Genomic DNA, 24,369 nt, shown 5'->3' with positions numbered 1-24,369 from the left:
CAATGCTTCTGTCCACACTATCAGTGAGGAAAACACTAATACTGCTGTAAACATGGAGGTACAACTTCCACAAAACACCAATGTTCACGTGTCTTCCTTTGATTTTGATAGAAGATCTTTAAAAATGTATTTACAAGTTATAAGATACAGACACACAACAACCTCAACACAAAGGTTGTCCAAGACAAATGTATTGAAGAGTTTTAAAAACCCCTTCACAGAATCCTGATTTTTTTTTCCTTTGAAACTTGTCTTTTGTTACTTTCAAACAAACTTGTGTTTTGCAAACTTGGTTTTGCTTATAAGTTTTTTTTTAAGTGTAAAATTCCACTCATCCATCTTTCCATTTTCTTAACCCCATCCATCCCTTCCAGAGCATCTCCCGGCTACTATTACATGGCATGGTACACCCTGGACAGGTCACCAGTCTGTGGCAGGGCCCATGATAGAATTTGAAGCCAGTGCTTTTTCCAAAAAACATAAATATATCCTAGAAAATAATGTAAAAATTATTAAAAGATACCATGGCTCAGCTTTTTTCCGTATTTTAGTCCACAAAGTGCACCGGCTGTGATCATCTTTAAGTTATTTTTTAAGCTGAGATTGTCAGAGTTGTTGGTGAAACGCACAGTTCAGCAAACCACAACAGGGCAAAGTAACCTGGCTGTAGAATCAGAGTCTGTATGTGTGGGGTCAGAGCTGAGCAGAGCCACAGTGACACTGCTTCTGTGCTCCAGTGCTCTGGAAAATCCTGGGAAACAGTGGAAAACTGCAGTTTCCCTTCTAACTTCACAGTTTCCCTCATCACACATGATGTAAGAATGTAGTAAACGCCACTGTCTCGGATCTACCTTTACTTTATCTAACCTCCAGCTGTCTGCAGTCCTGGGGGGCATCCTTAATACTCTCACTGACAGCCCTCGGGGTGGTTGAAGGCCACCAACACACTCCACCTGTTTTCCCACTCACTGCACTGGTTGAATGAGGCGGCAGAGTTGGCCTCCATTATTCTGGGCTTATTAGATGCTGGAATATAGGAACCAGCTGCTGCTCTGCATTTAATCACCAACATGAGGCCTGAGTGCCCCTGGCTCTGCTCAGAAACACACCACTTCCACCTGCAGCTGGCTCCCCTGCAGCCATCACCATCATTTCCATTTCCTGGGTGCTTTGCAGAGTAATGTTGCTCTCTTTGCTGTTGATTAATGAAGCTGTATTTACATAGTAGCTATATGTGTTATAGCAGAGGGAAAGCAGAACATACCTTCAAACAAAAGACAACCTGAGACTGATTTTCTTCACACCTTTTTTTCTGCCTGTGCTTACACCTTCTGTCCTCCATCCGTAGCTGCGTTTACATGGGCAAAAGTAATCGGAAAGAATGCCTGACTGGAAGAAAAATCTGTCATGTAAACACGCCGTTCGGAATAGTCTGCCCCGATCAGACTCGTTCGGATCAGAATTTCTTTGCGATTGAGATAGGTGGGTTACACGGATTGTTTATCTGATCGTTGTTCATGTAAACACTTCATTACGATCGTGTGTCACTACTGCTCTGGTTTAATGTCATGCATAGACGGTGTGTCGCTGAGAGAAAACTTTGGAGCTCAAACAAGACCGACCAGCTGCTCTGCGGAGGCCCGGGGAGAAGCTCTTCGCCTCTCCTCTCTCTTACACCCCTCACGAGGGGGGTGGAGCGCTTCGTGACCCGTGACGTCTGGACCCTGTGCGATCCTGGCTCGTGTGCTGGTGGACCGTACGAACTGTGTCTCTGAGCAGAGCAGCTGGATTAATAACTTTGTGTTTGAGGGGAGGGAGGATACTTTGTTACGTTTGCGTTTTGTTGTTGTGTGTGTGACTTTGCTGCCGGACGCAGGACACGGATCGGAAACATTTTCCAGCTAACACAGCGGCTTTGGGGCGGTGTGCGAACTTTTCAAAGCAGAAATGACGCTCAGTCCTTAGAAACCGTTCAAACAATCATGTGGATTTGTGTTTCCAGTCGTGTCCCGACAAAATAAAGGCTGATGTTTTTCCCACATGAGTTTCTGTTCATTACACAAGGCTAATGTTGTTAGCGCGTGTTAGCCTCTCCTGTGAGCTCCGTTCTTCCACAAAAAAAAAAAGCACCAACCACACAGATTAAAAATAAAATGATGAGCGAACAGGCGCTTCGTAATATTCATGGAAGATCATCTCGTATATTACCGAGCTGCTGCATAAATGTATATGAAAGCAAAGGTTTGTTTACTGTGGGACTCGTTTCCTTTTTCTGGTATTTTCAACACTACTGCGCATGCCCAAATGATTTATTCCGACCGGAAGTGTGACCATGTGAACGTTTGTTCTAATCGGAAAAAGTTTTTCTGGGCCCATGTGCACGGTTGGATTTTAATATGACCATTGATAGGATCAAGATATTTTGCCCATGTAACCACGGTTACTGTCACAACATCTTCTAGAGAGAACAGAAGTTGACTCTTTTATTTTAAACATATCACAACCGTGCTGTTCTGTTGTAAACTCCAAAACCGAGTGTACTTTTATATATACTGTGACTGAAAATAAACTCAACTTCAAATAATGAATTATTTTCTATACACAAACACTTATAAGTACACATATAACTGTACACATACACTCACTGGCCACTTTATTAGGCATACCTGTCCAACTGCTCGTTAACGCTAATTTTTAATCAGCAGATCACATGGAACCAGCTTGATTCATTTATGCATGTAGACATGGTCAAGACGATCAGCTGCAGTTCAAACCGAGCATCAGAATGGGGAAGAAAAGTGATTGAAGTGACTTTGACCGTGGCATGGTTGTTGGTGCCAGACGAGCTGGTCTGAGTATTTCAGAAACTGCTGATCTACTGGGATTTTCACCTACAACCATCTCTAGGGTTTACAGAGAATGGTCCAAAAAAGAGAAAATATCTAGTGAATGGTAGTTCTGTGGGCAGAAATGCCTTGTTGATGCCACAGGTCAGAGGAGAATGGCCAGACTGGTTCCAGCTGAAAGAAAGGCAACAGGAACGCAAATAACCACTGGTTCCAACCGAGGTCTGCGGAAAACCATCTCTGAACTCACAACACGTTCAACCTTGAGGCAGACGGGCTACAGCAACAGAAGACCACTCCGGATGTCACTCCTGTCAGCTAAGAACAGGAAACTGAGGCTATAATTCACACAGGCTCACCAAAACTAGACAACAGAAGATTGGAAAAACGTTGTCTGGTCTGGTGAGTCTCCATTTTTGCTGCCACATTAAGATGGTAGGGTCAGAACTGGCATCAACAACATAAAAGCATGGATCCATCCTTCTTTGTATCAATGGTTCAGGCTGGTGGTGGTTGTGTCATGGTGTGGGGGGTATTTTCTTGACACACTTTGGGCCCCTTAGTACCATTTGAGCATGGTTCCAACGCCATAGCCTACCTGAGTATTGTTACTGACCATGTCCATCCCTTTGTGACCACAGTGTACCATCTTCTGATGGCTACTTCTGGCAGGATAAGGTGCCATGTCATAAAGCTAGAATCATCTCGGACTGGTTTCTTGAACATGACAATGAGTTCACTGGACTCAAATGACCTCCAGTCACCAGATCTCAACCCAACAGAGAACCTTTGGGATACGGTGGAACAGGAGATTGCCATCATGGATGTGCAGCCGATAAATCTGTGTAATTACTGTGTAATGCTATCATGTCAGTATGGACCAAACTCTCTGAGGAATGTTTCCAGTTCTTGGTGAATCTCTGCCACCAAGGATTGAGGCAGTTCTCAAGGCTAAAGGGGGTCCAACCAGGAACTGGCAAGGTGGACTTAATAAAGTGGCCGGTGGGTGTATATATTTCATGCATCTGGCATGTCTGCACACAAACAAACCTGATTGGTGAGCAGAAAGGTAGGTTCAGGTGAGTGTGTGTTTACAAGAATGTACCATGATGTTACTAAATTTAACATCATGGTACATCATGAGGATTTCATTGTTTGCTGCCCCCAAAATAATGAGTTCTTCACTCTAAGGGGAATGCGGCAGAGGATTGTCCAAACACAAACACATTGAGGCCAAGCAGCAACAAACCCCACCCCCACCCCCATCCCCTATCCCCAAAGACAGGATCATCAGAAATGCTGATGAGCTTAGAAAGTATTTTGTGAAGGGAAGCCCTCCTATTTTCTTCCAAAAATCAAAGATTCTTCACTGAATAGATTTACAAGGTAAGCAGTGGTGGAAAAAACTGCAGGCAGAGCTGACGCTTTTCATCAGCCAAAGGCTTTACGTCTAGATTAACTCTGGGATGTTTTACAAAATATAGAGAACTCAAAAAGAAACAAGAGTCCTTTCACAGAAAATTTGTTTCAAAATAAAAGTCTGAACAACAACATTACAAATTGATCTTTAGGTCCTGCCTCTGCCCGCATTCATGTGTCCTTTTGGTAGAATAGCTTTTGCAGGAAACCCGCCCCTCCAATCCTGTCAGTCCTTCATTCCTCCAGAGAGCCTGAGTGAAGGCAGGCTGGTGATGACTGGGAAAAGGTTTTCCACAGAAAACCTATGCAGATAAATGTGGTTGAACACATTAGATTACATAAGAGTGCAGAAACTTTTTTCCCCCACACAGCAGCCAAGAAAAAACAGCAAACAATCCTAAAATAAAAACTTTAGCAGAGGAAAACTCAATATTAACAAAAAAGCAAAATGTCAATTATTTTGTTAAAATTATGTAACTTTGGCAAAAAATCAAATGACCACATTCTTTAAATTCTTCAAAGGAAATTACTTTAAAGAAATTAAGCTTTAAACTGCATTCCTGAGTATTTCTTTATTCAAATTTGGATTGATCAGAAGCAGATAAAAAAATGCAGATGGAAACAGAGCCTTTTTGTTAACTAGAAAATACAGTGGGCGTGCCAAAGTCTCCCCCATTCTGATGCATCCACTGTCAGACAAATAGATCCATGAACGTCTTAATTTTCCTCGTCTGAGCTGGAATTTGGATCTAAACTGTTTGACTGGATAGCTCTAATTGGGGGTGTGAGGGGCGGTAAGCTAGCAGGAGAGCATGTAAGCAGAGAGCTCTCAGCAACAGGGAGCGGAAGGGGGTGGGGTTGCCAACTGGCAACACAACTCAGAGGCAAATTTCTAAAAACCTCCTGCCAAAGATCACTGGGAACGCTTTCAAAAAAGATCAAAAGATCATCAGAGAGGGACTTTAAAGTAATTTCCATGTTTTGGGGAGAATTGTTTTTTAGCAGAACTCAAGCAGTGCTCTCTCAAACGGAGAGAGAGCACTTCCTGTCATTCTTGCAGGAATTTCAGAGGAAAAGAGCAAAAAACATCTTCTTTTCTAGCCCATCAACAAAAGAAAATGTTTGTGTTTCTGTGGCTTCATCAACCAACGGGGTTTCCGACATCCAGACTTTATTCACCTGACATGTGCAAGGCTAATGAGCAATCTGCATGTCCTCCTGCGTGGCTCACTGTTCCCACAGCACAACCTTCAGACCGGCTCACATCTCATTACCCTCCCCATGTCTCTGTTCCAAAAACCATCACTCTCCATCATTTCTTCCTCTGCACAGTCAGGGTCCATTTCCTGTGTGCGTTCAGCAACAACAGTGGACCCCGGGAACATATGGAGGAGCTCCACACCTTTCAGCGTGATGGATGTCACTCCATGTCCAACAACAATATCATGGCATCCTCTCAGAGAGGGGCTGCATTTGAACGCCTCAGCAGTTTTTAATCCATTAGGCTCCCGGCAGAGAGGAGGGTTAATTAAAGACGTGACTGGAGCAGTCAAAATCTAAAATGAGATGCTATCTCTGTCCCTATGCTGGCATTCTGCTGACCACCGAGGCTGAGGAGATTCTCCCCAAATAGGAGAACCCGGCTCTAAACCCTGGATTTGTTGCTGCAGATCGTTTCTCTGATCTAGTCTGAGAACTTGAAGAAGACTGTGCTCTGTGCTGCAGAACCCTGATCAATGTCAAAAGAATCTCATTGAAGTTGAGTCGATGCGCCTTCACAGATGTTCTTTCTAGAGGTCCTCACATGTCTTTTTAATAAAAACACCTTGTGACTACAATGAGACTCTACCAAAGGATGGAGGCCAAATGAGGATATCTTCTATGAAAAATTAACAGTAATTCATCAAAGCTCATCTGTTTTGCTTCATTTTATGAGTATGAATGTTTGAACTGTGCATTGATTTCTGAAAGTTGAGTATTCTTTCTTCCACTTACAGATCAGTGCTCAGAGCTTTAAATTCCACAGTAGGAGGATCCAGAAAAGGCGTCTGCAGTTTGCTGCACTAATCCTCACATTGCAGGAAAAGGAGGACCTTATATTAAGTAACATTAAATTACTGGACCTCTCTCTGGAGGAAAGCTGAGCAAGCACACGGAGGGCAAACAGACGTTCAGCTCCATCATCTCCCTCCGATTGGGAGAGAGTCTGACCCAAAGCACAGATTAGCCAGCAGCTGTCAGGAATCAGACAGAGCCAAAAAAATGCCAACAGCAACAACTTGAAGGGGGCGACAGACAGTCAGTCAGTCAGGCTTAGCCGCCACAGTGGGAGGCGTATGCAGGCAGACACATGTACAGCACTCAAAGTTAATGAGTTCACTAAAGCTAAAATGCTTTCTGCTAAATTTGGAATCGTGAAATAGGATCTAAGTCCCTCACATTTAAACCGTTAACTTCATTCCTGATCAGCTTTGAGATGCAGAAAAGGGGGGGTCAGCAGTGAAGATGGAGATGTTAGTAACAGCCTTAAACACATAAGGCTGCTAGGTTTGAACGATGTTGGAGAAGTCAGCTCCAAACATGGCGGATCGTGTTTTAAACCAAAATGACCATTACTGTCCAGATTAAAAATGTGATCTATAAAGTATCAACAACAGCAGCACAGATTCTACTGCTGATGCAAAACTCAGTGTTCACAGCAAGAACAGGACCAAAATATAGGATAGACGATACCCCAGAGACTCTGTCATCACCGCAACGATTTAAAGATGACTTTAAAACAAACTGTACAACACCCAAAAGTTTCATTTCTGCATCTTTGGTGTAGAAGTATTTTATTCCATTTAGTTTAAGATATTCAAAAGATGAACCAATGGACTCTGGAAATCTGATCAAATGATGGTATTAATCAACCTTTGTTTTCCAAAACCTGACTCATTCAAAAGAAAAGAGCAGAAGACGTGAGACTTTATTGACTTTATTGATTTGGTAAAGCAAAGTCATTCAGTCATGTAGACTCTGGTCACTTTTCAGATAATGTTTCATTTATACACGCCTGTGATAATGGGAGGGAGCCATCAAGGACAGTGGACAGTTCATCAGCCAGGGTTCAGTAACAAATTATGCCAGTTATCCAGCAGCACAGTGGCTGCAAAAACACAGCAGGCATGAACAGATGTAACTGAACGTATCCTGTTTCATAGCCTGTGATAGAAGACACAATAATGCACATTTGTTAATCTAGTTACAAACACTGAGTGAACTGTAACTGTTGGGTTAAGTGTCTTGTCCAAGGACATTTGGACACAGAGGCAGACAAGGCGGGAACCAGACCTGTGAAGTTCCAATAAAGGGTTAACCGCTCTACCTTTGAGCCACAGCTGACCACAGATGGGGATTAAGAGTGGATAGGCGGTTGGTCCAGATAACATAGATTGGGGCAAGTAAAAAAAAAAATTAAAAAAAAACTTTTTAAGGATGAGAGAGGCCTGTACCTTTCACCACAGGTAAACTTTAACTATGAGAGACATAACGGGGGGAATCGAATCCCGAAAATCTCAATGTCTGATTGTCAAACCTATCTTTTGCAAATTATAATGAAAAATAAGTATTTGGTCAATAACAACAGTTCATCTTAATACTTTGTTATATACCCATTGTTGGCAATGACAAATAGATCTGATCTAAATAAAGGTTATATAAAAATACATAAGTAAAATGACAAAGGTGAAACATTTCCTGAAAGGTTTCACACAATTTGGTGTCCCTAGCAGACTTCAGGCAGGGGAAGTTTGCCAGGGACACGTCTGGCACTGCATGATTAGAGTCCCTGTCAGCATAATGCATTACTGATGGTCCCAGCTCTCTGTAGATCATTCACTAGGTCCCCCTGCGTGGTTCTTCGAATTTTTTCTAGCCGTTCTTGTGATCATTTTGACCCCAGGATGAGATCTTGCATGGAGCCCTAAGTCAAAGAAGATCTTCAGTGGTCTAGTACGTCTTCCATTTCCTAATAAATGCTTGGAAACAATAGAGTTTCCACTGACAGCTCATTGCTCTTGGTCATATTGGCCAATTATTTCATTACAAATCCAACAATATGGTTTCCTTCTGTCCCCCAATTCTGTTTCTCCCAGTTGAAGTTTAACGCGTCTCTCATCTTTTTATGGGAGAACTGACACAATTAGTAGCTGACTAAATCCTTTTTGCCCCACTGGCATGGAAGTGTTTAGGAGGGGTGACAGAGTTTCTGACTGGGTTTGTTTAACAAAAGTTTGGAGAGTGAGAGGATGCCTGAGCAACGGAAGAGAAGCTTCTTGATTTAAAGTCAATGCTTGACTCCTGCTCACACAAAAGGCAGCTGCACATCTTTTAAGTATCCTCCTATTTCTCTTAATTTAGCCTAGTTTCATTGGGTCCCTCTCATTTTAGAGCCCTTTCTCTTATTTGTTTTAAAATCTCTTCACAGCTGGGTGCCTGTCTACCTCTCTGAGCTGCTACAGCCTTCTAGATCAGCTGATCAGCTGCTTCTAAAATCACCACTGCCCTCACTGCCTTAAATAAGTCTTCTCTAAAAAACACACATTTTTTAGCTTGTCAAAGGGTTTTCTTTCTTCTGTTCCACCGCTTTGCCTCTTCTTTTTATTGATTATAACGTCCGTCATGTTTGTGTACCAATCATCCACAGCTACCCTCGGTGTAAGAGCCTGTTTTTCCGATCTTCAATCATCTTTTTGGTTTTCCTTGGTTTTTGTCCTGTTTAGGTTTATCCGTTGAACCTTTGAAGTTCTGCCTTAAGCCTGGTCTTCTGCGTGTTGGGTTCCTGACATCGGGGATCAGGGATGCATGTCTGCTGTGTCATTCAACACACTCAAACAGCATCTGCCTTTCTGACAAACACAAGAAGGAATGCCTGAAGTCACACAAACCAGATTCCCACCGCTTCAAAACCTCTGGCTGCTGGCCGTCCTGCTCTAGACAGGAAGGAGTGTATTCCCTGCTCGGATTCTCAACATTCCTATTTAACAGTGAGGCCCATTTATAGCAAACAGCTCCAGCTGATTCCCATGACTCTAACTTCCAGAAATGTTCTGCTTCATCCCCAAAGTTGCGTCCTGAAATAGAGCACGAGCCAAACGTTCTTATCAAAACAATTGTAGAAGACAGCGCTGTTCCCAGCAACCTCTCTGCAAGGACTGTAACATAAAAAGGTGAATGTTTGAAGCAATAAATGCTTTTCCAGGTTTCTCATAAAACAATCTTAGATTTCTTTAGTTTAATATCTTTCTATGGTTCACATTTGCAATAAAAACACGCAAATTTGTTTTCTACAAAGGTTTGTAAATGTGTAGGTAGAGTTTTATAAATGTGTAATAAAAGCTGTCCAATCAATGCAATCCCATTAGCAAATGTAACACCAAAGTCACAATGTGTCATAAAAAAAATCAAGAGTTGTGAGTAAAAATCATTGCGGGTGTACATTCTTCAAAGTTCCCTGTAATGATTGACTGCACTGCAGTCCTCTTAACAGACACAGAGGCTGAAACCCACACTTTCTATGTTTTCAGGGGATTTTTCATGATGACTCAAAACAGGACATGATTGAATGCCTGTTAAAAACCTCAGATTTTTGGCTGTTTTGGCTGTTTATACCTCAAAAACGTGAAACTGTGCTTGTCTGAGGTTCTGTTTGTGAAATACAGAGAACTGCTTTGATCAACCATTTTAAATGGATTTTCTCACATTTGGAGGAAAATGGCAGAAAAAAAAAGTGATGTAATCCAAAAAGGGGAGTAGTCCATCAATCTATATGAATGTGTAACTTTTGGCAGTGATAAGATTGCTCATCACAGCTGTTTGTCTGCACAGTCCCTAAAAATCATTTGGTCTGAACTTTGGACGCTCCTCTTGCCTTTCTGCTCTCAACTGGTCAAACTGCTTTGAAGGAATCCAGAAATTAAACTGATCCACTTGGCTGAAAGTTGTTTCCTACACATAGACGGGTCAGCTGGTTGGCTTCCATGCTCATTGCACGTATACGTTCCACTACAAAGCTTTTTTTTTATGTTGTTCAAAGGTTCAAAGGTCTTCTGTGGACTGAGGTGATGACTGTTGTGCTCTTAAATCTGATTTCAAACCAAAGTGGTTTGACTGCTGCCTTTAAAATTTACAAACATAAACATAATACAACCATTTGTCCTTTGTGTGTGCATGGATCCATGTGTGCATCAGACACAAAAGCAATCCGCTATCAGACACAGTTCAGACATAAAAGAAACTTTGGTAACACTTTATATTAAGATTCCTTAACAAGCTTTGTTAACACATTAACAAGCATTATAAATGAATTTATAGGGTGTTAGTAAGACATTTATTAGTACAATAAGTCTAATAAGGTTTATTAAATTACTTAGTTAACACATTTACAAGCATTATTATTAGGATGTTTTCAAGATGCTAATGATGCATTTACTGATATTATAGGTGCTAAACAAATGTGTCAGTGTTAACAAGCTTAATAAGATTTATTAACAACCTTTGTTAACAAATTAAGAAGTATTATTATTGTTTGGGGCTCTAGTAAGATATTTATTAGCATTATAGATGCCTGACACAAGCATAAGTGTTCATAAGCTTAATAAGTTTTATTAACTAACTCAACAAATTAATAGGCTTTATTAATGTGTCAGATGCTAGTACAATATTTATTAGCATTATAGAAGTCTTGCAAATACCTGAAAGTGTTAATAAGATTTATTAACATCTAAAGTCAGACCATTGTCTTCTAAATCCGTATTACTAAACTGCTTATAAGCTTTACAAATGTATTAATTAACTTTGTTAATAGTTTATTAATTGTTTTGCAGCACCTCATCTAAAGTGTGGATGTTTTTTACCACAAACAACCACAAAGCATAAAGATTGTAAAAAGAACTTTATGACATTAAAACAGACTAAACATACACAAATCGTTCTGTAAAAGATATATAATAATTTAATTCAGACAAATAAAAAAAATTAAAAACATATATACTGGTGTTGGATGACTAGCATCATAGCTAATAAGGATAAAGTATTAGCATCTATCCTGAGTGAAACATTCATTGCAAATCCCATCACCAGGAGACAATTCTCTGCATTCAATGCAAACTGCATTCAACCACTGTTGCCTTGCTTCAAAGTCCACAAGAGAGTTGCACAAGCCAGTCATTTTTGAAGAACGAAGACAATAAACCTACAGGAGCCATGCTAAAGCTAACACGCTAACGACCGACCGGTACAGAATCAAAGATGGGCGGGGCTTTTTTCGTCACCTGTGTGAAAGCAAAGTCTAAGAGGCCATTCAATTGGCTGAAAGCGAGCAGTCTGTTTTGCTGATGAGTTTGATTGACAGATTCATTAGCCAATGGTGACATTAGTTAACCTGCCCATCTTTGATTCCTTTCATAATCAAAGATGGGCAGGTTAGCGTGTTAGCTTTAGCATGGCTCCTGTAGGTTTATTGTCTTCGTTCTTCAAAAATGACTGGCTTGTGCAACTTTCTTGTGGACTTTGAAGCAAGGCAACAGTGGTTGAATGCAGTTGGCATTGAATGCAGAGAACTGTCTGCTGGTGATGGGATTTGCAATGAATGTTTCACTCAGGATAGATGCTAATACTTTATCCTTATTAGCTATGATGCTAGTCATCCAACACCAGCATATATGTTTTTTTAAAAAAAAATATTTGTCTGAATTAAATTATTATATATCTTTTACAGAACGATTTGTGTATGTTTAGTCTGTTTTAATGTCATAAAGTTCTTTTTACAATCTTTATGCTTTGTGGTTGTTTGTGCTAAAAAACATCCACACTTTAGATGAGGTGCTGCAAAACAATTAATAAACTATTAACAAAGTTAATTAATACATTTGTAAAGCTTATAAGCAGTTTAGTAATATGGATTTAGAAGACAATGGTCTGACTTTAGATGTTAATAAATCTTATTAACACTTTCAGGTATTTGCAAGACTTCTATAATGCTAATAAATATTGTACTAGCATCTGACACATTAATAAAGCCTATTAATTTGTTGAGTTAGTTAATAAAACTTATTAAGCTTATGAACACTTAGGGTTGTGTCAGGCATCTATAATGCTAATAAATATCTTACAAGAGCCCCAAACAAAAATAATGCTTCTTAATTTGTTAACAAAGGTTGTTAATAAATCTTATTAAGCTTATTAACACTGACACATTTGTTAGGCACCTATAATATCAATAAATGCATCATTGGCATCTTGAAAACATCCTAATAATAATGCTTGTAAATGTGTTAACTAAGTAATTTAATAAACCTTATTAGACTTATTGTACTAATAAATGTCTTACTAACACCCTATAAATTCATTTATAATGCTTGTAAATGTGTTAAGAAAGCTTGTTAAGGAATCTTAATATAAAGTGTTACCGAAACTTTGTGCTGTAATGAACATTGAGGACAAAGCTTTAGGAAGGTGCAGCAGAGGCATCATTTGTTCTCCTCATTTGACCCGTCCCCTGCAGACACAGCCGCGTTCGGGAACCATTTGGTGGTTTTTATCCCCCAATCCAAACCTTTAGTGCTGAGTGTCAAGCAAGTAGGCTTTGGGTTCCAATTTTTAAGAGTCTTTGGTATGACTCGGCCTGGATTTGAACTCACAACCTTCCATTCATGGGGCGGACACTCTATCACAAGGCAGCAGAGCCCCACTTCTCTGACACCTACTTCCTGTCTGCCTGAACAGGAGACTGCCAGCACACCTGAGAGAAGGGGAAGCCAGCATGATGCTTTGGGAAAAGATCAACCCAGTCGTGCTTATGATTTATGGCAGGGCTGGCCAGGGGACCGCCTGGTCCTCAAGAGCCTAAACCCTGCCTGATTTCCAGCTCTCCCTGTACTGCTTGATTCTTTATATGTCATAAATAAAAACAAACCTTTTTGACCTGCAGCGGATGAACAGGCAGGAAGAAACATTTTTAAAAATACCCAGAGGGAAAAAAGGATTAAAATTAGACTTTTTGGAAATGAAAATGTTTAGGATTTTACTTGTCTGATCAAAGACACAAAAGACAGAAATGTAGTGCAATAGAACAGAGAATTTTTTCTTCCTGACAACATCTGGCCAAGAAGACCTTGAAGAACAAATTAAGCGAAAACACAGAGGAGCCCTGAAACTGGGCCAGGGATGTGACAAGCTGCCAGAGACGTACCTCATCAAAACTGCTCTCCTCTTTCTTGAAAGCTGCAAAGGAAGAAAGAAAAACAGAATTTAGTCACTGAGTAAACTGAGATGTTTTTTTTCAGAATGAGCAAGAACCTGTGTAAAGGAGGAGCAGGACCTTCTCAATTTTGCAAGAGCGTCCTGGCCAAGAGGCAGCAGCACAACAATAACACATTTCTCATTTGGTTACACACAATACACATAAAAAAGGGAGTTTTAAATCAAGCATTAGCAGTTTGATAGCTTTGTCTCACATTCATTTAAAAGTTATTTGAAAGAGTCTAAAGAAACCAATTCTTTCAATTTAAACTCTTTCTGGAGTTCATTCCAAAACGGAGCTGCAACAAATCTAAAAGGCTTTTTTCCCATCTCTGTGCGCACTCTGGGCAATGAGAGCAGGAGGAGGTCCAGAGAGCGCAGGCTGTAGCTGCTGCTGCTCTTCAGTTCTATGAGCTACAGGAGATAAGGCGGTACCAACCCAAGAATACATTTGTTAATTAAAAGGTACCAATGTTTCAATCTGCGATGGGACAAGGAGGGCCAACCTACCCAAGCATACAGAACACAGTGATGGGTTAGTGACCTCAAGTTTGTTACAAAACGCAGTGCAGTATCCAAAGCATGCAAAGCATCAGCAGAAGCATTCATATAAATCACATCACCAAAATCAAGGACAGACATAAAAGTAGCAGCGACAAGTTTCATACGGGCTTCAAATGACAAACAAGATTTGTTTCTAAAATAAAACCGTAATTTTAGTTTCAGCCTGTGAACCAGTTTCTGAATTTGTGGTTTAAAAGTTAGACAGTCATCAATTAAAATACCAAGGTTTTGTATTCAGTTACCAGTTCAATTAAATGTCCTGCTTTTGGAGTACCGGTAATTGGGGGCAGGTTTTGGAGTTTGGCTTTGCTTTTAGAGAACAGCATATTTTTAGTCTTGTTAGAGTTTAAAACCAGTTTTAAATGATAAAAGGTGTTCTGCAGTTGATTACAAGCTGACAAGTGCTGACGTGTACAAGACGGTATCATCTGCATACAGGTGCAAGTTATCGATGATACCTTTATCAGGGTCGTTTATATGGATGGTAAAAAGAAGCGACCCAAGAATCGAGCCTTGTGGAACCCCGGCAGATACTCTTAAAACATTAGAATTTTAGCTCTGAACATTTACACACTGTGTGCTGTCAGACAGGTAGTTTGCGAACCAACCGACGGTGTGCTCTGACAGCCCAATACTGTGCAGTTTCTGTTTAAGCACAGTATGGTCCACAGTGTCAAAGGCCTTAGAGAGGTGGAGGGCGGCACAGTCGTGTTTGACATCCAGGGATTCTGATATATCATTTAAAACTTTAAGAGCTGTGTTTGTTGTGCTATGTTGCTTTCTAAAACCTGATTGTGATGAGCTTAAAATATTATTTGAGTGAGGCATTCTTTTAATTGTACACTTACGAGACTTTCCAAAACTTTTGCCAAAATGGGTAACTTGGAAATTGGTCTATACTAGTTATTTACATTTGTTGGGTCACCGCCTTTAAGTAGCGGTAACACATAAGCCGATTTCCATAAATGCGGTATGGTGTTTGTGGACAAAGACAAATTAAATAAATAAGTCAGCAGAAGTGCGATAGTCTGCTGCAGCTTTTATAAAATATGGTTCTAGATCAAGGATCAAGGAGTTGAAGGGCTTTTGCGACTTCTAAAGTCGTGAAGGGGTAAAATGGGAAATTGTGTGTTGAGTTTTCACGATTTACTGGGAGGCAAATTTAACTGAATGTCTTGTGGAATTAAATAATGATCCAGAGGCAACAAAATGCTGATTAAAACATGAAAGCATCTCTGTCTTGTCCGTAATATCACAAGTGTTTTTCATTACACTTGAGGGGAGCTCAACGCCTGAATTATTCTCATTTGGGGACATTTAGGGAAATAAACTCCTCTGCTAAATGACAAATCTTCTTAGTGATACTTTCGTAATTCTGACTAGCACTTACTAGTTTATCATATCTTCATGTTTACTTTGTTTATTCAACCTTTATGTACTGTATACCTTATTTTCATGTTTTTCGAACCTTCACGTTTATTAAAAAACCAAGCTTCTTGTACCTTCACTCTTATTTACCATATATTTATTTTCATTGTTTCTTTATGTTTTGGGTCTATTAAATCCAATGAAAATTGTGTTTTTGGTGTTTTTAATGTGTTCTTGTAAATTTTTTCTTGCTGGAGGACATATATAAAATAGGACATGTATGAACTTATATTAAAACTGTGTTGTATTTTTACATTGATTCCGTCTTCAGGTTTATTGCATTTTAATATCTATAATAAGTTTACAGTTATGCTTCGTTATTTATCAGACTATCCAGCCAAAAATTCTGAGCAATTTGAAACAGTCTTCCTTTGATCTGAGCAGTGTTTCTCCAAGTTGTTATCCATTTCCCGTACAAGTTTAGACTTAAAGCGCTCTTTCCTGTTGGGCAAGTAAGGCAACAAGCTTTTATCTGTGCTGCAACTGTCCCTCGGTCTGAGTTTTTACTGCCTGACATGTCTCCAACAGCCTGCCTTGCTGGGTCAGCAGCTTCAAAACGGCCAGATAAATCCGAAATCCTTTGGTTCCAAATGTCAGAATTTTGATCGTCAAACATCCGAATAGATACATCTCACTTAGACAGCTGGGAAGCAGTGCATCAACCTCCATTGGATCACTGAAGTAACCAGCAGCAAAACTAGTGTAAATAGTGTTAACATAAAAATAATTTGATTATGGAATCGCCTTGAAAATCAAGTTATGCACAAGGAACGCACAATCAAGAGAGCCCAAAATTGTCTGTTTTCTTCGTAAAAACGCCATGTCCAGTCCCCTTCAGGGAAAGTCTCCGTGTTTTCAAGTCAAACAGAGAGCAGTTCCTAAATGCAGTCTTTACAGCGTTGCATTAGTGAAGTTCCAGCTTCTGCACCCCTGGAAAGACCTGACAACTATAAAGGAAACCAGAATATAATGTACTCAACAGCAAACTACCGTACAACATGGCTACTGAATAATTATTTTACATCAAGGGTTTTAGGATCTTGGCTAAAACTCTGTCATCTTTAAAATACATTTCCTACCGTTTGGCAGAATTTTTGGTGAGGTTTACAATAAATGAGGTTTAGTCAAGAGATTTCATGGACAGGAAGTTGGCTCCAAGTGTTTAAAAAGCTATAAAACATGTTTGAAGTTTAAAGATAAACTCTACAAAATAGTCTTGCTATGAGCCTACACCAACTACTCAGAGACAATGTAAAAACTTTGAATGCAAAGGAAAAGAAGTCAGAATATCATTGAGTCCCTCATCTCATCTCAACAATAAAGATGACAGCTTCAGATTCTTTGTGTCTCAGATGAACCTGGTGATATGTGTCTGTCAGAACTCCGGATTTGGATCCCAGGAGGATTTTTCTTTAATGCAGGAAATGTTTGAGCTCTATTTAGATCATCCCAGCCTGCACAAAGTTGGAAGACACCTCAAGAAACAGTTGAAGTAAACAAAAGTATGCATGAAAGAACAATCTAACTATTCCCAATTAGACTAGAAAACCTCCCATCGACTCGTTACTGCTTCTGTAGCATCTGCAACAAGAATTGACCTTTGACCAAAGATGTAAGGAAAATATTCAAGAGCCAAAGTTCTCAGAAAAACAGATAATGAAGCTCTGACACTGTGTTCTAATTGAAATCCACCAAATGTAATTTTTAAGTATCTGCAGAGTAAGATGTAAAACTGACTAAGTGTAGTGACAGTTCCCATGTGATTGAATGGCTTGATGGTGTAAGCAGTTTTTAAAGGGTTCTGAAAATGACGTAAAAGAGATTATAAATATGATAAGAATTAGCCGCTTAAAGCGACGAGGTCTATGAAAAAAGAACAATATTTAACCACCAGTCCTCCATTTTAAAATAAAAGTCCATGAAAGAATTCTAAAAACAGACTTTTTCATGGGAGCCTCTGAGCCTCAGCTGGCACCACTACCAAGTGACCAGAGGACAGCTTCTAAATTGGTCACCAACACTAATTACCCGAGGACAGGCTAACATTAATCAGCCTAATGTGCCGTCAGAGCTCCGTGATGCAGAAAAGGTACAATCCAAGAAAAACAAAGACAAAATTCTACATTAAAATAGATCCATTTGTATGAAAAAATGTATATATTCATAATTTAAGACATGGAAAATGGAATAATACCTTTCAGATTGAAGTTTTCTTGTAGAATTAAAGAAAAAAATGACCTTGAATGTTTTTATTTGTTTTTTTATTTCATAAAAATGCGTGGGAAAGTTGTGAATTCTCTTTGAGAGTTGGTGAAGATCACTTGATCACCAAGTCAATAAAATAGATTCCAATCAATCTTCTGGAGTAGCATACACTGCAAATTCTAGTCTTTGGAATAAACTTCATGCGAGTCCAAATCACCTCAATCAGAGTAAAAATTAACTTTAATAACTAATGGAACTCTTTTGATGGACTTGATTTTTTCATTCCAATTTTAGAGGTAAGTTTTACTCTTATTGGTGTGAAGGTGCTTGTACCACCTTGAGTAAAATAAAACACCAGAATTGGGTCATTTTTATTAACTTTGCCAGAATTTATAGAAAAGTCAGATCTTACTTTTGACATTGAGTAATTTCTTATCATGTACAATATTAACGAATATTCTAAACTTCTTTTTTTGTTTTTATTCGTCAGATGTATGGATACCATTTTAATACATGAAAACATGTATTGAGATACAATTTGCTAAATTCACAGAAAACATTCACTTGTAAAAAAATGTGAATGAAAAAGTTACAAATACATTTGTACAAAATACAGTAAACAGAATTTTACCGCGCCTTCAGAAATGTGAATCGGACTTTTCAAGACTTGACGATATAAACTGGACCAGAGTTTGTCAACCTTTTTTGAGTCAAGCTACTATTTTTCCTTGACGATAATCCCGAGGCACACCAGCAACCAAAAATGTACAAAAAGTGAAACTCTGTAGTCTTTTTTAGTGAACAGTCTCTCCACAATCTTACCTGCATTTCATTGTAATAACTGAAAAAAGCTTGAAGTTCCAGTTGTTTTTCCTACAAGATGTGATAGTTTTCAATAATAATTTTTAACTAAATTAATCAAAAGTTTACCCGGGTAGTTTTTTTCCCCTCCTGTTTATTACAATGCAATTTCATGTAACCTCACAAAAAAACAAATACAAATATTTATTAAATAGATTTTTCTAAATAGTAACTTATATAGTAATTTATTTGTTGCAATATTTGAACAATTATATAATGACAACATGCTTGATAAATTTTACACAAAAAAGACCAACATTTTATTCTTGTTTATGTTCATTCAAGTTTTTCTTTTTTCTAAATAAAAAATGTAACTTTAAAAAACCAAAACCTACAACAAGGTAGTTTTTCAGCACTACGGCCCTTGTATATAGAAGAGTCAGCCATTATCACAGTGTGTTATCACTTTTTACTGCACACCCAGCAGCCAATCAGAATCAAGTATTCATCCGGAGGTAAACAACCCTGCATCCATCACAGAAGCACCTGAGGCCTAAAAGCTAAGTTGTTGATGGTTGATTCTGATGAAAATACTGAAAGGGTGGAGCAGCTGCTGCCTGGCACTTATCTGAGCAGGTTAACTCTGAGCGGTTACTGAGCCTCATGCCCATGAGTGCACACGAGTAAGCTTTGTAGCGTTTGAGGAGATAAGAAAACAGATTATCAACAGTCATTGTTATCTCTGATGCAGAGAATATTGTTACTATTTATCTGGTGGGCACTTCTCTAGCAAAACTAGCCTTTAGCACCTGTTAGCCTGACATTCATCTGCAAAACTGAAACATGAAGCCAAAACTACTGAGAAGGAGAAGAGCCGCAATTATAGAGCTGCAGCATTCGGACAGGAAGGACAAAACATTCATCGCCCCCCAACTGCTGCTTGATCCACATGTGGATAGTTATTAAAAAGTTCTATTGCTTTTAATTATTTTAGAAGCGATTTTGGATTGATGGTATTGGATTTGCAGTCATTTGTATCTGTTTCACGACGTGTAAATCTCAGTTTTTTTCATAGATTAGCCAGAGGTGCAACTTATATTAAAGAGTAACTTATTTGTGGTTTTTTAAAAACAGAAATAAGCACAAATATTCATTATTTTTCCACTAACAACTGTTAGAGGGCACTGCAGGCACGTGTATCAGTATTTGCTGCTGACAGCAATGCAGAGGAAGAAGCACCGTCCAAAACAAACATGGCCGAGAATCTGATCGTCTACTGAACATTATGATGTTTTTTCCCTCTTGAGCAGTTATAGACCTATTTCTAATCTCCCATTCCCGTCTAAAATTTTAGAAAAAGTTGTTGCTTGGTCCTCTTGCTTCCTTTATCAAGCCGTCTGTCAGGAACCTCGGGGTAACTCTAGACCCGGTTTTATCCCTTGACTCTCATGTGGGGTCACTTGTACGTTCTTATTTTTATCATCTAAAAAACATAGCAAAACCGAGTCCATTTGTGTCGCGTTCTGAGATGGAGATGCTGATCCACACTTTTATTTCATCTCGTCTTGATTATTGCAACTCCATCTTCACATGCTTGAGCAAAAAATCTTTAGAATGGCTCCAAGTTGCCCAGAACGCTGCTGCAAGGCTTTTAACTAAATCATCTAAGTTTTCACACGTCACCCCGTTGTTAATCCAGCTGCACTGGCTCCCCATCCGCTACAGAGTTCATTTTAAAAACCTGGTGTTAACAGACACAGCTCTCAATAGCCAAGCACCGGTCTACATAAAAGACCTTTTGCAGCTGTACACCCCCAGAAAGTCCCTGAGGTCATGTGACCAGGGTCTGCTGGTTGTGAGGAGAACCCGGTTAAAGACTAAAGGTGACAGGGCCTTTGCAGCAGTGACTCCATCCCTCTGGAACTCCCTTCCTCTCAGCCTCAGATCTGCAGACTCAGTGTTTCCTTTTAAAAAGCAGCTAAAAACCTTCATCCCTTTATTCATTTTCTAAAATCCTTTCTTTTTAAAATCACTTTTTCTTAATTCTCTCCGTTTTCTGTGTTTTACTGTGTTTTACCGTGAAGCACCTTGTGATTTTTATTTTGAAAGGTGTTATACAAATAAAGTTTATATTATTATTTTCTTATTTGCATCGAGACATTATTATTATTCTTTCTATTTTTCTCTCCTTGGGAAAAATAGTGGGAGAGCAAGTCATCAAACCGGGTCACAGAGAGAAGAAAATAAATAAAATTAAAAAAAAATAGACTGAATGATTTCATAAATTCAGACATCGAGACGTGATAACTGATGCTTGTGTAGAGCTCTTCACAAGAAATCAACTTAATCTCACAACATCATCCGTGTCCTCCATGAATTATGAAGCCTCCATATGGTGATGAGGCTAAAACCTTCAGACAGTGGATTCTCCACACACAATTAGGGTTGTGCCGATAGACGATATCATCGTCCATCGTGATGGGTGACTGACATCCCGATGGAGAGACACCATCGTGATGCCACGCCCCCGCCACGCTGCGAGTGGACACCATAAGCCGCGGTTACATGTGAAAAATATATTGACCGGATCAATGGTCGGATTAGAATCCAACAGTGTACATGGTTCCAGAAAAATGTTTTCAGAATATAAAAAACGTTCACATGGCTCACACTTTCGGTCGGAATAAATCATTCACACATGCACAGTAGGGTTTGAAAAACCGGAAGCGGATATCAGTTCCGCCGAGCGGCTATTTTTTTCTCAAACTTTATTGAATGTAACAATTCAATACAAAACAATGTTGCCGAGCGGCTATATACATTGACATGTCAGCTCGGTAATATACAAGACGATCTTCTAAACGTGCTTTTAATAATGTTAAGATTATTATGAAACGCCTGTTCGCTCATCGTTTTATTTTTAATCCGTGTGGTCATTGCTTTTTCTGTTTAAAAACGGAGCCGGAAAGAAGCCAGAATTAGCAGTATGCTAACACGGGCTAACAGCATTAGCTTTGGGTGGTGCTGCAATCTGCATCTTGGCTGCATGTAAACATGTGGGAATAACATCAGCCTTTATTTAGTCGGGACACGACTCGAAACACAAATCCACGTGATTGTTTGAACGATTTCTAAGGACTGAGCGGCCTTTCTGCTTTGAAGCTTACACCGCCCCAAAGCGCTGTGTGTGCTCACGATCCTCTGCTCAGACACACACTTTTAGACCCGGTTCTGAGTTCGGTAGCCCGTTCCCCTAGAGCTGCGGAACGGATCACAGTTCTAAATCTCACACACATACCGCTCATGTAACAAAGCATCCCCCTTCCACTCAAACACAAAGCTGTAAGTGTAAGTCCGCGCTCCGCCGGTCCACTTGACTAGTTAAGTGCGGGAGCGGACCATTTCTTTTCTAGTTTGTTTGTTACTTTTTTGTTAAAGTCACTTCCCTCAGTTTATACTGGATCATTGCGGATGAGTCATTAGTTGGGAAATAAAATAAATAAAGTAAAATAACGAATAGAAATTAAAGAAGAAGACCGAAATATTAAAAATAGCCCCCCCACGACGATATCATCGTCCATCCCGATGGTTGACAGCAAACATCGTCAACGGCCAATTTAAGGGACATCGCCCAACCCTACACACAATATATAGTTTATGAACACATTTCTGGACGAGCATTGAGCATTAAATTTGAGGCAGTGGACACGAATGTGACCCATGAATTGTGTTCGGCGTGTTAGTGAATTTGTTCATTAAACATTGGACTTTTCTCTTTAAAGTGTTGCTTTTGCTCCGGGGCGACTTATAACGCTTCTCCGTTAAGGAAAGAGATGGGTCTCCCCACCTTCATCTGCACAGGAGAGCACCCCCCTGTGCAGATGAAGGTGGGGAGACCCAAAGAACATAAGCAGTCTTGCTTATATTCTTTGGGTCTCCCCACCCACAACGTAGACAGAAAACACAAGAGGAAGGGAACTGCTCAGGTTTTCCTGCTGCTCTTTGTTTCTCTCCCTCGTCTCTTTTGCTCGTTTCATGGATCCATTGATTGATGTCTCAGTCCCTGGTGGGTTCTTCATGTTCCCTGAAAATCACCATCAATGTGACATTAAACCTCAAAGCGTTCATTTCTCTGCAAAGAGAGGCTCTGCAGAAACAATCTTTATTCCCCTTTTGACCCGTCCATATCCATCCATCCATCTCTTCATGCATCCCGCCATCCATTTCCCAAAGCTGCAGAAACCCTTTCAGGGTCATGGGGTTGCTGGAGCCAACCCAGCAACTGTTGGGTGAAGGCGGGGTCCACCCTAGACAGGGTGACAGACTGTTGCAGCCCCCCCCTACCCCCGAGACACACACACACACACACACACATGCACAGCTAAGGACAATATAGAATCACCAGTAAACCTATGAAGCCTGTTTTTGGGAGGAAGCCAGAGATTCCACAGAAAACACACACATGATGCACGAGAGGAACAAGCAGGCTCCACACAGAAAGGACCCAGCCGGGATTCGAACCAGCACCTTCTCATAAAGACAAAAACTCCTAAATGAAAGCTGATGGAGCGAGCAGGGTGGATGCTGAGGAGAGTCTTAGGACTTTCTCTGAAGATCCGATTATCTTTTCCCGCTACAGCAGTGATGAAGCTTAAAACTGTTGACGTTTGTGGGGAAAATGGAGATTAAGGAAAACAATTTCAATATTTCTGAACTTTTGCATTTCATTTCCTTAACTCAAGCTTTGGGGCGCACGCGCCTTCGCCACACAGCTGCAGCAGCTGTCCGGACTGCGACTGCAGCTGCAGCTGCTGCACAAAGAGCCGAGGAGGTCCCGGTACTCACCGATGCTCCGGAAACTCTCGGACAAAGTTCTCCTCAACTTTTTCATTTTGCCAGTTTTCTGGGCGGGCTGAGAGGCCGGCATCTGGTCGCACAGCCCCCCCTGAGAGTGAGCCTGAAGCGGGGAAGGAGCCGCGGACGTCCCGCCTTCAGTTCAGCTGCTGCGCGCCGGAAAACCGGAGGCTGAGCCGCTCCGCCTCCGACAGACCGGAGCTCTGCCTACAGACGCCGCTGCATCTCCACGGACGGACGCGCAGCGCGGAGGGCGGAGAGCTTCAGACTGGAGCGGGAAGCTGGGTCCTGCGGGATCCTGCGGGCTCGGGAGGGCTCCGGCTCTCACTTCTTTTTGTTTCCCGTCGCTCCTTTGCAGCTTCACCGCAGTCTGGATGTCATTTTTGGGATCCTCCCTCTCTCCGGTGTCGGTCCCAAACTCCGCCCCACCCGACGCCGGTTGGAGAGTCGGGAACTTCCATTGGTACTGAGACGTGTCAATCACTAAAATAGCCCCGCCCACCAAAGTGTCTCAGGATTGGAATGCGTTCACGGACCGTGGGGCCATCTCTTCTTGGAGGAGCAAACAGGATGGCTGATCTGTCCCAGAAAGCTTTGCAGGTTTTTCTTTGTAGTTCTCAGACAGCAGAATGAAGCTCTGCTGTGCGCTGCAGACATTCAATTCAGACCCTATATGCAGCTGTTAGACGCAAGCACAATCCATGCAGACACTACATGCAGACGTTAAATGCAGACACAATACATGCAGACACTAGATGCAGACACTACATGCAGACAATACATGCAGATAAAATACATGCAGACGTTAGATACAGACACTACGTGCAGACGTTAAATGCAGACACAATAAATGCAGATGCTAGATGCGGACACAAATGCAGACGCTACATGCAGACACTACATGCAGACAATCCATGCAGACGTTACCCGCAGACACTACGTGCAGACGTTAAATGCAGACACAATAAAT

The 24,369-nt window shown here is 40.5% G+C and overlaps 1 protein-coding gene across 2 annotated transcripts in view; it reads right to left on the bottom strand.

The window, feature by feature from the left end:
- The window catches only part of cdk14 (cyclin dependent kinase 14), a 165,477-nt gene extending 141,663 nt beyond the window's left edge, over nt 1-23,814 (bottom strand). For both annotated transcript variants that reach the window (XM_004077647.5, XM_078933418.1), the window contains exons 1-2: nt 23,391-23,814; nt 13,498-13,529 (exon numbers count right to left, since the gene is read on the bottom strand). In XM_004077647.5, the coding sequence (XP_004077695.1) occupies nt 13,498-13,529; nt 23,391-23,472 (114 nt within the window). In that variant the 5' untranslated portion in view covers nt 23,473-23,814. The remainder of the gene's footprint in view (nt 1-13,497; nt 13,530-23,390) is intronic.
- Between the last annotated feature and the right edge of the window lie 555 nt (nt 23,815-24,369).

Source organism: Oryzias latipes, chromosome 16 (assembly GCF_053564925.1).
Source record: "Oryzias latipes strain Hd-rR chromosome 16, Olatipes_Hd-rR_3.1".
NCBI lineage: Eukaryota > Metazoa > Chordata > Actinopteri > Beloniformes > Adrianichthyidae > Oryzias > Oryzias latipes.
This window is presented reverse-complemented; position numbering and strand designations above follow the sequence as displayed.